The following is a 13,919-nucleotide window of genomic DNA, read 5'->3' on the forward strand; positions in this document are numbered from 1 at the left end:
AAGGCAAGTGGCAAGGCACAAATTGAATACTCATAAGTTGACTGTAGACCTTCACAGTTGGAAGAGAATATAAAGGTCTCCAAAAATATACTTTTACATTCATATTTAGGGTTCCACAAATACATCCCCTGGCTGCCTGCTTAATGCTATGTGTAATTAACCAACATGGGAGTTGGTGGCAGAGAGGTACTGAGAAAACAAAAAACTCGAAACAAAAAGATCAGCCAAAGAGAAAAGAGGGCTAAAGAGCATCTAACAAGTGATCATTTTGTTTGACTAGTTTATATGATCTATCTTTTAGGATATTCTTTGATCATTTCTCTAAACTAGTCAAACTGATGTTCACTCTTCAAAAGTTTGAAATAGAACTCTCTGAATTGTCCATGGCCAGTTTTTAAAACTCTCATCATCTGCAGCTTCTATCCTTCTCTAACATATCAAAATCCACAACAATGGATAAGGCCAGGCTCCAATGACCCAAAACTGCTTCTACTGTTTATAGAACAGTCTACATATACTATGGCATATTAATTATATCTTTTTCACTAACTCTGAAAGTTTTTAAGCACCTTACAATCCACAGAAAGAAACTGAGTGCAGCCTCAGCACAAATTCATTCCATTCAGGGTAATTGCATATTAGGGTACTTTTAGGAAAAAGAATTTGAATCTTTAATTAGAAGTATTTATGTACACCTAGAAAATTAAAGAATAGTAAGGAAGGTAGAGATTAAAAAAAAAAGTTGAGGCAGGCTGCCAATTCAACATCCAAACCGGACTAACAACTGCTTTTTCCTGTTGCAACATCACCAACAAGTCCTATGCCTCCTCAGCTCATCTTTCTCTACTAAATAACGATCCTAACTCTTAAAATCAATTTATTCTTTCATCATTTACTTCAACTTGCATCCACACAACTGCCCCTCCAGCACTGCGGGCCAAAAAATTCAACCAGTGGCTAAATGAAAGGTCCAAAACAGTGAGGCGAAAGAAAAGGAAGGAAAGAATTAAGAGCTGTGGTGTCAAAAATACATGCCGGGCCTCAAAATATTACGGGCCCTGTCCACTACAGTACAATTGTATTGAGAAGCGGCATGGCATAGTAGATACAGTACGGGCCTGGGAGTCAGAAGGTCATAGGTTCTAATCCCAGCTTTGCCATTTGTCTGCTGTGTGACCTTGGGCAAGTCACTTAACTTCTCTGTGCCTCAGTTACCTCATCTGTAAAATGGGGATTAAGACTGTGAGCCCATGAGACAACCTCATTACCTTGTATCTAGCCCAGTGCTTAGAACAGTGCTTGGCACATAGTAAGCGCTTAGTACCATTATTAATTGCATCAAAACAGATCAACACTTGCTGTCACAAAATGTGAACTACTTTAACGCACAAGTTCACATATATATACACATACCCACATACACACACACAAGTGTATGTGTATATATATAAGTGTGTGTGTGTGTATATATACACACACACACACACTTATACATAAATATTTTATGACTGTGTAAATGTAGTTCCACATTTTAAAAACAGCAAGTGTTGATCTGTAGTTCCAAATCAATCATTTTAATACCCAAATTTGCACAAATACCACCGACTGCTGCTCTCTTGATGATTTTGGTAAAGTGTCCTGAAAGACAAGGCCAGGACTTTCTTCTATGCATTTAAATCCCAGGACTATAAAGTCAAATACCAGGTCAGAAATCGATGATCGATCTAAATTAAGTCTGGAATTGAGGAGTTTGCACCTCATTACCACACTTAAATGTGTTTAAATGCTTCAGAAGTCGGAGAGACCACTTCTTTCTGTGGGGGGCGGTGGGGGTGGGGGCTGGACTGTTACTAATCTGTGTTTCAACTCACTACGGTATGATGAATGCCGTTTAGGAAGGAGAAGGATGTACAAGATATAGTCCTTTCCCCATTTCACAAACATATGTCGAGTAGCATACGGGTACCCTCCAGTGAGCTGTAGTATCTGTGAAGCCGCATCTCCAAATTCATTAGATCAGGGTGTTTTTTTTTTTTCTTCCAAATGCATCCACGTGACTGCCCCTTTGTGGGGGACTTTGCTGAAAGGTGAGGTACCTCTCCCCCAGGTCTCCTTTTCTTTATTAACGGTATCTGTTAAGCGCTTACCACGTGCCGGGAACCGTCCCGAGAGCTGGGGCCGATCTGGGAACTCACCTTCTTTGCTGAGCCGCATTGCCTCACGATTTTTCCCAAACTCCTTGAAACTTTCTTCCAATTCGGTTCCCGGTCCGATCCCTGCGAGAGACGGGCCCGACGAGGGAGACGGGTCAAGGGGCTGGGAGTTGCCGACGCCTCCACCTTCCCGGACCCACCGACCCGGCCGACACCAAGAAGGGCAGGTGGAGGGAGGGAGGGAGGGCGGGAATGAAGGTGCTGGGAGACTCAACGGGAAGGGGGAAAGAAAAGGGGGGCGGTGGGGAGGGAAGAAGGATGGAGTTCTCACCGTCATTCCCGTGAAGTTTTGCAGCCTCTACCCAGTGGTTCCAGGGCTGTCCAATCATCGCTTCGGGACTGGGCAGGGACCGACGCTCTCCGAAAGTCGCCATTGCTTCTACGGAGATGGAAGTACTGCTGGTGGCGGCCGGGGCGGTGGTGGTAGTGGTGATGATGGTGGCGGTAGTAGTGATGTTGCTGCTGCGGGTACCGCCGCTACTCCCTCCCGGCCGGATTCGCTGCCTCGGCTGCCTGGTGGCCGCGGCCGCCGCCACTGCTCTACCCGCCGCCACTGCTCTACCCGCCGCAGCCGTTGCCGCTCTAAGCGGCTCTTCTCTGACGTCATCCGCGGGCCTCTCCGACATTCTTTCCGCTGCTACAGCGTTAAGAAAAAAAAAAAAAAAAGGAAAGAAAGAAAAGAATCGCGGAGCTGGTTAAGGAGGCGCCGGAAAATTCGGGAGGCGTGTGCGGGCCGGGATCAGGTGGGGTTCGCTGACAGCTGCCTCCTGGACGTGTGGTCGATCAGACGCCCGCTCCGCACACTCACCCTTTATCCGACCCCTCCTCTCCCATCCCTGATCGTCCTCCCTCCGAGGCCGGGGGCGCAAAGTCCAGGAGAGGGCAGCCGGCGGCAGATCGGCCCAACCCCCACCTCTCCTTTGCTTTCGGTTTCGGATCGACTTTAGGGGACGGTGCCCGGACCCGCCCTCCTCCCGGCGCCGAGGGAAGGGGGTTCCCTGCTCTCCACCCGCCCCGCGCCCCTTCCAGGAGGCGCTTCCCTTTGACCCTGCATCCGGATCAAGTGTCTTGGCCTGCGCCCCCCACCAAGCCTTTTAAATCCGGAATCGCGGATGGGGGGGGAGGGGGGGCAGACGGACGACGGCAATGGCCCCCTTACCGGAGCTTGCCCCCGCCCTCTCCCCAAGCCCCCGGCGTGGCCCACCCTGCTCGTCGCGCCGGCGCCGCCTCCGCCGCTCTCATCCCCGGGCCGTGCCCGGGCTTCCCCGTCCGCCAGGAGAAAAATCGGTCGCGCAGGCCGGCGCCCTTAAGCGGAGGCGCCTCCCCCCGCCGCTGCCTCCCGCCGCCGCCTCCTCCTCCTCCTCCCGCCTCCTCCCCCGCCCCGCTCCGCTGAAGTTTTCACGTCAAGCCCCGGGAGAGGTCGGCGAAGTAGGAAACACAGGGCACCGAGAGCCCAGATCTCTCCTCCCCCACCCGTCACCGACAGGGTCACCCTCACGCGTGTCACAGCCCTTTAAAGCCAGCGCTTCCCAGGGGAAGGGAGAGGGGGGCGGAGGAGAGGGGCAAGGGGAGGAGAAAGGACGCTGGGGGGGGGGGGGGGGCTTATTTTTCTCTTCCTTTTCCGGGATTCCTCCTCACAGCTGTCAAAAACCATGAATGGGAAAGTCGTGCCAGCTCCCGGTCTTGGAGTTAGAGGGAGTGGAATGGGGAAAAAAATGTTTTAAATGCTACGGATGCATGTGTAAAATATGCATATGACACACACTAGGCATGGGTAGAAAATAGACGGGACAGACACACTCTCCCCCCCCCGCGCCCCAGAGGAGATTGTTAGGGACCAAAATACAGAGAATAGCGTCCAAAAAGATTTCTCCCGTGTTATTACCAAAATCTAAAAGTTGGGTTTAAACCATATTCCTGCATCACGGCATCAGGTACTAGAGTGCCGTGGTATGTATCTTCAGTTGTCCCACAAAGGGACAACTGATCAGCACAGGAGAGGTTGCCGATTAAAATCAAACAATAAATTTAAAAAAAAACTAAGCAATTGGTCCCTCTGCTCCTTCTGGAAACATAAAGGATGATTTGATTATTTGACAGATCATTCAATCGTATTTACTGAGCATTTACTGTGTGCAGAGCACTGAACTAAGCGCTTGGAAAGTACAACTCTGCAACATAGCCAATCCCTTCCCAACAGTGGGTTATTCAAATAAATATATAAAAGTATTTACATAGTATAAAAGCAGGAAAGGCAGCATGGCCCGGTGGATGGACCACAGGCCCGTGAGTCAGGACCTGGGTTTTAATCCAGGCTCTACAACTTGTCTGCTGTGTGACCCTAGGCAAGTCACTTCACCTAAGAAGCAGCGTGGTTTAGTGGAAAGAGTACGGTTTTGGGAGTCAGAGGACAGAGTCCTGACTCCGCCACTTGCCTGGTGTGTGACCTTGGGCAAGTCACTTAACTTCTCTCTGCCTCAGTTATCTCATCTGTAAAATGGGGGTTAAGACTGTGAGCCCCACGTGGGACAACCTGATTACCTTGTAACTACCCCAGTGCTTAGAACAGTGCTTGGCACATCGTAAGGGCTTAACAAATACTATTATTATTATTATTATTATTATTCTCTGGACCTCAGTTACCTCATCTGTAAAACGGGGATTAAGACTGTGAGCTCCAAGTGGGACCTGGGCTGGGTCCAACCTGCTTATCTTATATCTACCCCAGTGTTTAGTACAGTGCCTGGCACATAGTAAGTGTTTAACAAATACCATCAGAAAAAAAAGGGCAGCACAACCTAGTGGAAAAACCATATGCATGGGAATCAGAAAAACTGGGCCCCACTCTGCCATGTGTCTGCCATGTGATCTTAGGCAAGTCACTTAACTTTTCTGTGCCTCAGTTTCCTCATCTGTGAAATAGAGTGGGAGCCCCATGTGGGACAGGGACCGTGTCCAACACAATTATCTGGAATCCACCCCAATGCATAGCACAATGCGTGACACATAGTGAGAGCTTAACCAGTACCATGACTGTTATTATTTGCAGTTTATTTACTTTTCTTCCTGTTCATTTGAGTTGGAAAAAACAGGAGTTTTCCATCATTGATGATGGGAAAGTATGAGTTCACATCAGTTTCTGTAATAGAGCTCCTGAGATATGTTTCCCTGATTTGAAACTTTATGATTGTTTTATTACCTAAATGTAAAAGTTTGGCCTAAAAATCTTGTAATGTTTACACGACCTATACCAATGAAATAAAACTGAAGGATTAATTTTAATGCAAAATTTGACATAAGTACTTCCTTGAAAGTTATACAATGTCTACTGTGGTTGTTTGCAATCTACAGGGCCAAGAGGAGAAAGATGCTACAAAAAATCCACCACTTCTTTTGGCAGCCTGACTCGAGCTCTAGCCGTGGAGGGGCTGAAGCTATTGCTGCTGCTGTCACTACAGGAATCCAGGGGTCACATAGTCCCCCCCGAGTTGGAATCCTGGGAGAATAGTGGCAGCCAAGCAAAGAGCCAGGTGGCTCGGCAGCCAAACAGTAAACTCCTCGAAGGCAGAGATTGGGTCTATTTACTCTATTGTACCCGCCTCCCCCAACACATACATACACACACACACACTTAGTACAGTGACTCTGCACAGAATAAAAGCTCTATAAATACTACTGATTGATAGGGGCAGTTTCTCTCTCCCCTGCTGCTGCAGTTTAAATGAAAGCTCATCTGGGTTCAAGAGAGATTATGTGCGAGAGGAATGAGTCTCTGCCTCTTTCCTATTTGGTTTCCCCTATTAATCTTGTACCATTTTCTCTTCCCACAAGGAAGTTCCACTCAAAAACCTTGAATCTGCAAATACCTAAAAAATAGCTCTAGTCACCAAATTAATTTACTCTCATTCTAGTGATAATGTCATAGATTCCTAATAATTTAAAATTAGCATGCTAATTTTACTAGGGAGCACTGAAAAGGTGCTCCCTATACAAATATCTAATGGCATATATGCCCTATCCACAGTAATGAATTTGACATGCCCGCTGTAAAGGATTTGGAGGCCACTGTTCTAAATCAATATTGAATGGCTTTTCTCATGCAGCAAAAATAAAAATAGAAACTTTCAAAAAATAATTTTGTAAAGAACCTTTTCCTGGGCTGTTAAAAAAAAAAAGGCAAACAAGTTTGGCTACTATGAGGACAAGAAAGTGAAACTGAATTATGAAACTAAAGTTGATGCTTCCTGCCCTTAACTGAAGTACTAAAATTAAAGAGCAAGAATTGTAATCAGGATTAGGAGGCTTTGTAAAGATTCATTTTTTAAAAAAAGTATCAATACCTTCCTATTAACATTATAATAAGGAATAAAACTATGGAACATTTGGATGGAAGTAGACCTGACTAGCACATAAGAATTTCTAAACTCATATAGTAATTACAAAAACCAAACAAAACAACAAAAAAAGACCTGATTACTGTAAATCATTCAAAAATACCCAAATACACCAAAATGAAAGCAGCTGGTTGCAAGCATTCTAGGTGATTATGCTCAGCGGGAGGAACCACTTTCTGCCCTAAACACTCCTTAGCTATTTTCCTGGGTGGTTTCCCGAATGCCCTAAAATGTAAACATTCTGAGTTAAATTAAAATCTTAACCATTTTAGAGATACAGCATTATTGTGTAGTCCTGTTTTCCTTTTTTTTTTTAAATCTATTGACTGTAGCCACAGATCCTGCCACTGCAATTTCTGCAGTATTCTATCAGATTGACTGACCAAATCTTACTTGGGTAAGAAGCCCTGAAGAAAACAAGAGGATGGTAAATAGGAGGAAACAGCAACACTAGCTGGTAAAAATTCAACCAGGAATCACTTATATAGGGAATTTTTCCACACATGAAAAAACTCCAGTCTAAATAACGTCCTAGTCGGTGCATAGGAAAGCTATACAATCCTTTTGGTTGCTGAGGAAAGAAAAAATTTGACAAAAACTTTAGATAATGCAGATCACTAAGTCAAAAGGTAGATTACTCAGAATAAAAAAGGATTATTAGTATTTGTCAAGTGAATATGATGCACTAGGTGCCATACAGAACATGTTTAGATACAATATCCTTCACGGGGGTGAGGGGTGTTGGTTGTGGTTTTGGGTTTTCTTTTCCCACTGAACTAGTAAATATGATCTGATTAGCTTGGTCTGTCTCTCAGGCCCTCAAATTCAGAGCCATGGGAGCAGGCCTGAAGCTCTCTCTCTTTCCCTACTTCCCATTCACTACAAGGGGACACAAATCCCTTTGGCTCAGTGGAAAAGAGCACGGGCTTTGGAGTCAGAGGTCATGGGTTCGAACCCCGGATCTGCCACTTGTCAGCTGTGTGACTTTGGGCAAGTCACTTCACTTCTCGGTGCCTCAGTTACCTCATCTGTAAAATGGGGATTAAGACTGTGAGCCCCACGTGGGACAACCTGATTCCCCTGTGTCTACCCCAGCGCTTAGAACAGTGCTCGGCACATAGTAAGTGCTTAACAAATACCAACATTAAATCCATCCACTGCAGAAGCAATGGATGGGCAAAAGCATGGCTTCAGTACTTCTGATTGTGATTTTTTTAAAATGTCCACAGGGACCACACACCCTTATTTTTAAAATTGTCCAGTGGGAGTGTAAGTCACAATGGAGCCTCAGAAATTATCTCCCTTTGCCCACCATCACAGCAAGACTGCAGATCCCTCCCCCTGTAGGAACTGGGGGCAGCAAAAGCCATACTGATTGATTGAATGAAGGAATGAATGATTGCTGACATAATACCCTTGTAGTACAGGGACCATATTTCTGCATTGTTTGCCTTTAATCACCTAGTGAATAGTACAGTACTCGGCACATAGTAGACACTCAAATATGATTGCAATCTGCGCCACTGTCCTATATTTGGGCAATTTATTATTTCTTAATGCCATTATTCAACTTGTTCATTTTTTTACTTGAAATTTTTTAATAGGTGTATTTCCCTCCTCTTCCTCTCCCCATCTCTGATTATAAGATAATGAGTCCAGGGAAAGTGTCTAATTCAATCTTTGTATTTTCCCAGATATTAGTATTCTGCCAAAAGGAAAAATGATAAAAATGATGACAGTGGTAGTGAATTTAAAACCTAACTGGAGAGGATGGGAAGCCCACTTGGAAAAAGGTATATACTAACAAGCAGATCAGCAAAGTTTCATTGTTCAAGCCGATCAAGTCCACACATGTTACAAGTACAGTTTAGCTCTATCTATGATGAATCCATGGAACCCCAGATTCGGTTTCTTCTCCAATCTCCTCGAGTGAATGGTTTACACCCACTGCCTCTACTTCCTCTCCTCCAATTCTCTTTGACCCCTTCCAACCTGGCTTTTGCTGCTTCCATTCTAAAGAAACAGCCCTCTCTAAAGGACAGCAATGACCTCTTTCTTGCCAAATCCAATGCCCTTCACAACATCGCTAAAATTAGCTCTTTTCTCGTCATCGGTTGTATTCAATGAGCGCTTTCAATGTGCAGAGCGTTACACTAAGTGCTTGGGAGAGTACAATATAACAAACACAGTCCCTGCCCACAGTGTTACAGTCTAGAGGGGAGACAGACATTAATATAGTAAATTACAGATAGGTACACAAGTGCTGTGGGGCTAACTCTTTAATCCAAGCATTTATCCTATCCCACCTTGATTTCTCCATCAGCCTCCTTGCTGACTTCCCTGCCTCCTGTCTCTCCCCACTCCAATCCATACTTCACTCTGCTGCCCAGATCACTTTTCAACAGAAACGGTCAGTTAATGTCTCCCTACTCCTCAAGAACCTCCAATAGCTGTCAATCCACCTCCCCATCAAACCAAAACCCCTTGTCGCTGGCTTTAAAGCAGTCAATCACCTTGCCCCATCATACCTCAGAGATCTCCTACTATTCATTCATTCAACAGTATTTATTGAGCGCTTACTATGTGCAGAGCACTGTACTAAGCACTTGGGATGAACAAGTCGGCAACAGATAGAGACAGTCCCTGCCGTTTGACGGGCTTACAGTCTAATCGGGGGAGACGGACAGACAAGAACAATGGCACTAAACAGCGTCAAGGGGAAGAACATCTCGTAAAAACAATGGCAACTAAATAGAATCGAGGCGATGTACAATTCATTAACAAAATAAATAGGGTAACGAAAATATATACAGTTGAGCGGACGAGTACAGTGCTGTGGGGATGGGAAGGGAGAGGTGGAGGAGCAGAGGGAAAAGGGGAAAATGAGGCTTTAGCTGCGGAGAGGTAAAGGGGGGATGGCAGAGGGAGTAGAGGGGGAAGAGGAGCTCAGTCTGGGAAGGCCTCTTGGAGGAGGTGATTTTTAAGTAAGGTTTTGAAGAGGGAAAGAGAATCAGTTTGGCGGAGGTGAGGAGGGAGGGCGTTCCAGGACCGCGGGAGGACGTGACCCAGGGGTCGACGGCGGGATAGGCGAGACCGAGGGACGGTGAGGAGGTGGGCGGCAGAGGAGCGGAGCGTGCGGGGTGGGCGGTAGAAAGAGAGAAGGGAGGAGAGGTAGGAAGGGGCAAGGTGATGGAGAGCCTTGAAGCCTAGAGTGAGGAGTTTTTGTTTGGAGCGGAGGTCGATAGGCAACCACTGGAGTTGTTTAAGAAGGGGAGTGACATGCCCAGATCGTTTCTGCAGGAAGATGAGCCGGGCAGCGGAGTGAAGAATAGACCGGAGCGGGGCGAGAGAGGAGGGAGGTCAGAGAGAAGGCTGACACAGTAGTCTAGCCGGGATATAACGAGAGCCCGTAATAGTAAGGTAGCCGTTTGGGTGGAGAGGAAAGGGCGGATCTTGGCGATGTTGTAGAGGTGAAACCGGCAGGTCTTGGTAACGGATAGGATGTGTGGGGTGAACGAGAGGGACGAGTCAAGGATGACACCGAGATTGCGGGCCTGCGGGACGGGAAGGATGGTCGTGCCATCCACGGTGATGGAGAAGTCTGGGAGCGGACCGGGCTTGGGAGGGAAGATGAGGAGCTCAGTCTTGCTCATGTTGAGTTTTAGGTGGCGGGCCGACATCCAGGTGGAGACGTCCCGGAGGCAGGAGGAGATGCGAGCCTGAAGGGAGGGGGAGAGGACAGGGGCGGAGATGTAGATCTGCGTGTCATCTGCGTAGAGATGGTAGTCGAAGCCGTGAGAGCGGATGAGTTCACCGAGGGAGTGAGTGTAAATGGAGAACAGAAGAGGGCCAAGAACTGACCCTTGAGGAACTCCAACAGTTAAAGGATGGGAGGGGGAGGAGGCTCCGGCGTAGGAGACCGAGAATGATCGGCCAGAGAGGTAAGAGGAGAACCAGGAGAGGACAGAGTCCGTGAAGCCAAGGTGAGATAAGGTATGGAGGAGGAGGGGATGGTCGACAGTGTCAAAGGCAGCAGAGAGGTCAAGGAGGATCAGAATGGAGTAGGAGCCATTGGATTTGGCAAGAAGGAGGTCATGGGTGACCTTAGAGAGAGCAGTCTCGGTAGAGTGGAGGGGACGGAAGCCAGATTGGAGGGGGTCTAGGAGAGAATGGGAGTTAAGGAATTCTAGGCATCGATTGTAGACGACTCGTTCTAAGATTTTGGAAAGGAAGGGTAGTAGGGAGATAGGACGATAACTGGAGGGGGAAGTGGGGTCAAGAGTGGGTTTTTTTAGGATGGGGGAGACGTGGGCATGTTTGAAGGCAGAGGGGAAGGAGCCCTTGGAGATTGAGTGGTTAAAAATAGAAGTTAAGGAAGGGAGGAGGGCAGGGGCGATGGTTTTAAGAAGGTGAGAGGGAATGGGGTCCGAGGCGCAGGTGGAGGGGGTGGCACTTGCGAGGAGGGAGGAGATCTCCTCTGAGCATACTGCAGGGAAGGATGGGAAAGTAGGGGAGGGGGTTGTTGGGGGGGAGGGGAGAGGCGGAGGGGTGACTTTGGGGAGCTCAGACCTGATCGTGTTGATTTTCGTGAGGAAATAGGTGGCCAGATCATTAGGGGTGAGAGATGGGGGAGGGGGAGGAACAGGGGGCCCACCTCTGCACCTATCTCCCCACTCTCACAGTTGCCACGGTACAAAGGCTATCTTGGCACCAACCTCTTTCCCACACCCTCTCCCTAGCCTGAGACTCTCTCCCCCTCCATATACATCAGACCACCACTCTCCCCACCTTCAAAGCCTTATTAAGGTCATGTCTCCTCCTAGGGGCCTTCCTCAATTAAACCCTCTTTTCCCTGGCTCCCTCCTCCTTCTGAATCGCCTGTGTACTTGGATCTGTGACCTTTGGGCATTTGGTATTTGCCCCACCCTCAACCCCACAGTACTTACGTACACATCTATAGATTATAGATTATTCCAGCCTCCGTCTCTCCTCTCTCCGGTCCATATTTCACTCTGCTACTCAGATCATTTTTCTAAAAAACCATTTAGTCCACATTGCCCGATTGGCAATGCCTCCACCCATCAAAAACCTCCAATGGTTACCTCCACCCACCTCCACCTCAAACAGAAATTCCTAAAATTGGCTTTAAGGCAATCAGCTCTTCCCCTCCTACCTCAGCTCCCTCATTTCCTACTATAACCCAATTGGCCCACTTCACTCCTCTAATGCCAACCTACTCAGTGCACCTCAATCTCGTCTGTCTCGCTGAGGACCCCTTTCTCATGTCCTTCCTCTGGCCTGGAACTCTCTCCCTCTTCATTTCAGACAGATCACCACTCTCCCCACTTTCAAAGTCCTACTAAAATCACATCTTCTCCAAGAAGCCTTCCCTGACAAGGCCCTCATTTCTCCTATGCACCCTCCCTTCTGGGTCACCTATGTAATCATTAAGCACCACCAGCCCTACAGCACTTATGTACATATCCTTATACTCTGCCATTTTTCCTATCCATAAAATTATTTTAATGTCTGTCTTAAGTAAATAAATGTTGGTATTTGTTAAGCGCTTACTATGTGCAGAGCACTGTTCTAAGCGCTGAGGTAGACACAAGGAAATCAGGTTGTCCCACATGGGGCTCACAGTCTTAATCCCCATTTTACAGATGAGGTAACTGAGGCACAGAGAAGTGAACTGACTTGCCCACCACCACACAGCTGACAAGTGGCGGAGCAGGGATTCGAACCCATGACCTCTGACTCCAAAGCCCATGCTCTTTCCACTGAGCCACGCTGCTTCTCCTTAGACCGTAAGCTCCGTGTGGGTAGGGAATGTGGCTACCAATTCTATTGCACTGCATTCTCCCAAGCACTTAGTACAGTGTTCAGCATCCAGTGGAACCTGTCTGCCACTCCGTTATACCTTCCCAAGCGCTTAGAATGGTGTTCTGCACACAGTAAGCGCTCAATAAATACGACTGAATGAAGTGAGTGCTCAATAAATACGACTGATTGCATCTAGTGAGTACTCAGTAAATACTACTGATTAATCAATGTAGGCGTAAAATACAATTGGCCTAACTGAAAATAACAAAGTTCCTTTGTTAGGAAACGGTCCAGGGTGGAAGGACCTGCTTCTCTGCCCACTATTTTGGGTGGCAGGGATCTGAACTCTTATACTTGGGCGGGGAGGCTTGGGAGTTATTAGGTCAAGACAGTGCACCTAGAAGTTCCCTGAAGACAAAACTCATGTAGGGACTTGTCCTCTACTCTCCAACCCCTCATTCTTAACTCTTCTTGTTTTTGAATTCCTTATTAAGGACAAGTTATCACTGGGAAGATAGGAACTGTGAGAACTTTTCAAATACTCTTAAAAGAATACCTAGGGCACTCAGCCTAAAATGACATGAGTGAGGGTGGAGGATTGTGGAAGATCCGCCCTGCCTCTGTTGCCACCTTAGGGTCCAGAGCTCTCCCTACTACTCCAGCTTTGGTCGTCAGAATCAACATTACTGAGGAATCTTATCCCAACACGCCTAATCTCACAGTCAGGCTAAGACCTCGCTTGCTTTTGTAGAGAAAAATCTTGTGCTCTCTCACTCATTTCCTTGGTCCCTAAATCATACAATATATCGATTTAATCAATCAATGGTATTCATCGAGCACTTACTATGTGCAGAGCACTGTATTCAGCACTTGGGAGAGTACAACAGAATTAGTGGACATGTTCCCTACTTACAGTTGGGGGTGGGGGGAGACAGACGTTAATATAAATAATTTATAATATGTAATTTGTAGATATATACATAATCGCATGGGGCTGAGGGTGGGGTGAATATCGAATGCCCAAAGATCACAGATCCAAGTGCATAGATGATGCAGAAGGGAGAGAGAGTTGGGGAAAATAGGACTTAATCAGGAAAGGCCTCTTGAAGGATAGGTGACTTTAATAAATACCATCATTATTATTTATTTAATAAGGCCAAAGGCAATGTTTTAATGATGTGAAAGTGGGAGTACCAGAAAATTACTACACACAGTAGTCCCATGAAAAAGTATATTACTACTAACTAGATAGTTATGTTTGGCTGAGAGGGTGAGCCATCAGAAGTGAAGTACTGCCAAACTTTGAGTCTTTCAGTCCTTCCAAGAATCTATTTAAAATATGATCTTACTTCACAATCCAAATTTAGGAATGCTCACACTAGGAGCCAAGGGTAACGTGGTCTCTTTACTAAGAAGATTCCTAACATGGCAGGCCCACTTACAAATGTCTGACTGACAAATGAGATGACTGACATACCAACACGCAAAA

The 13,919-nt window shown here is 46.6% G+C and overlaps 1 protein-coding gene across 2 annotated transcripts in view; it reads right to left on the bottom strand.

The window, feature by feature from the left end:
- The window catches only part of ATXN7 (ataxin 7), a 126,537-nt gene that overhangs the window by 110,662 nt on the left and 1,956 nt on the right, over positions 1-13,919 (bottom strand). Inside the window, exons 1-3 of one of the 2 annotated variants that reach the window (XM_029051042.2) lie at positions 3,418-3,498; positions 2,485-2,850; positions 2,196-2,276 (exon numbers count right to left, since the gene is read on the bottom strand). In XM_029051042.2, coding sequence (XP_028906875.1) covers positions 2,196-2,276; positions 2,485-2,839 — 436 coding nt within the window. In that variant the 5' untranslated portion in view covers positions 2,840-2,850; positions 3,418-3,498. Of the gene's footprint in view, positions 1-2,195; positions 2,277-2,484; positions 2,851-3,417; positions 3,499-13,919 lie in introns of those variants that run through there. The other variant, XM_029051041.2, reaches the window with a different exon arrangement.

Source organism: Ornithorhynchus anatinus, chromosome X1 (genome assembly GCF_004115215.2).
Source record: "Ornithorhynchus anatinus isolate Pmale09 chromosome X1, mOrnAna1.pri.v4, whole genome shotgun sequence".
Lineage (NCBI taxonomy): Eukaryota > Metazoa > Chordata > Mammalia > Monotremata > Ornithorhynchidae > Ornithorhynchus > Ornithorhynchus anatinus.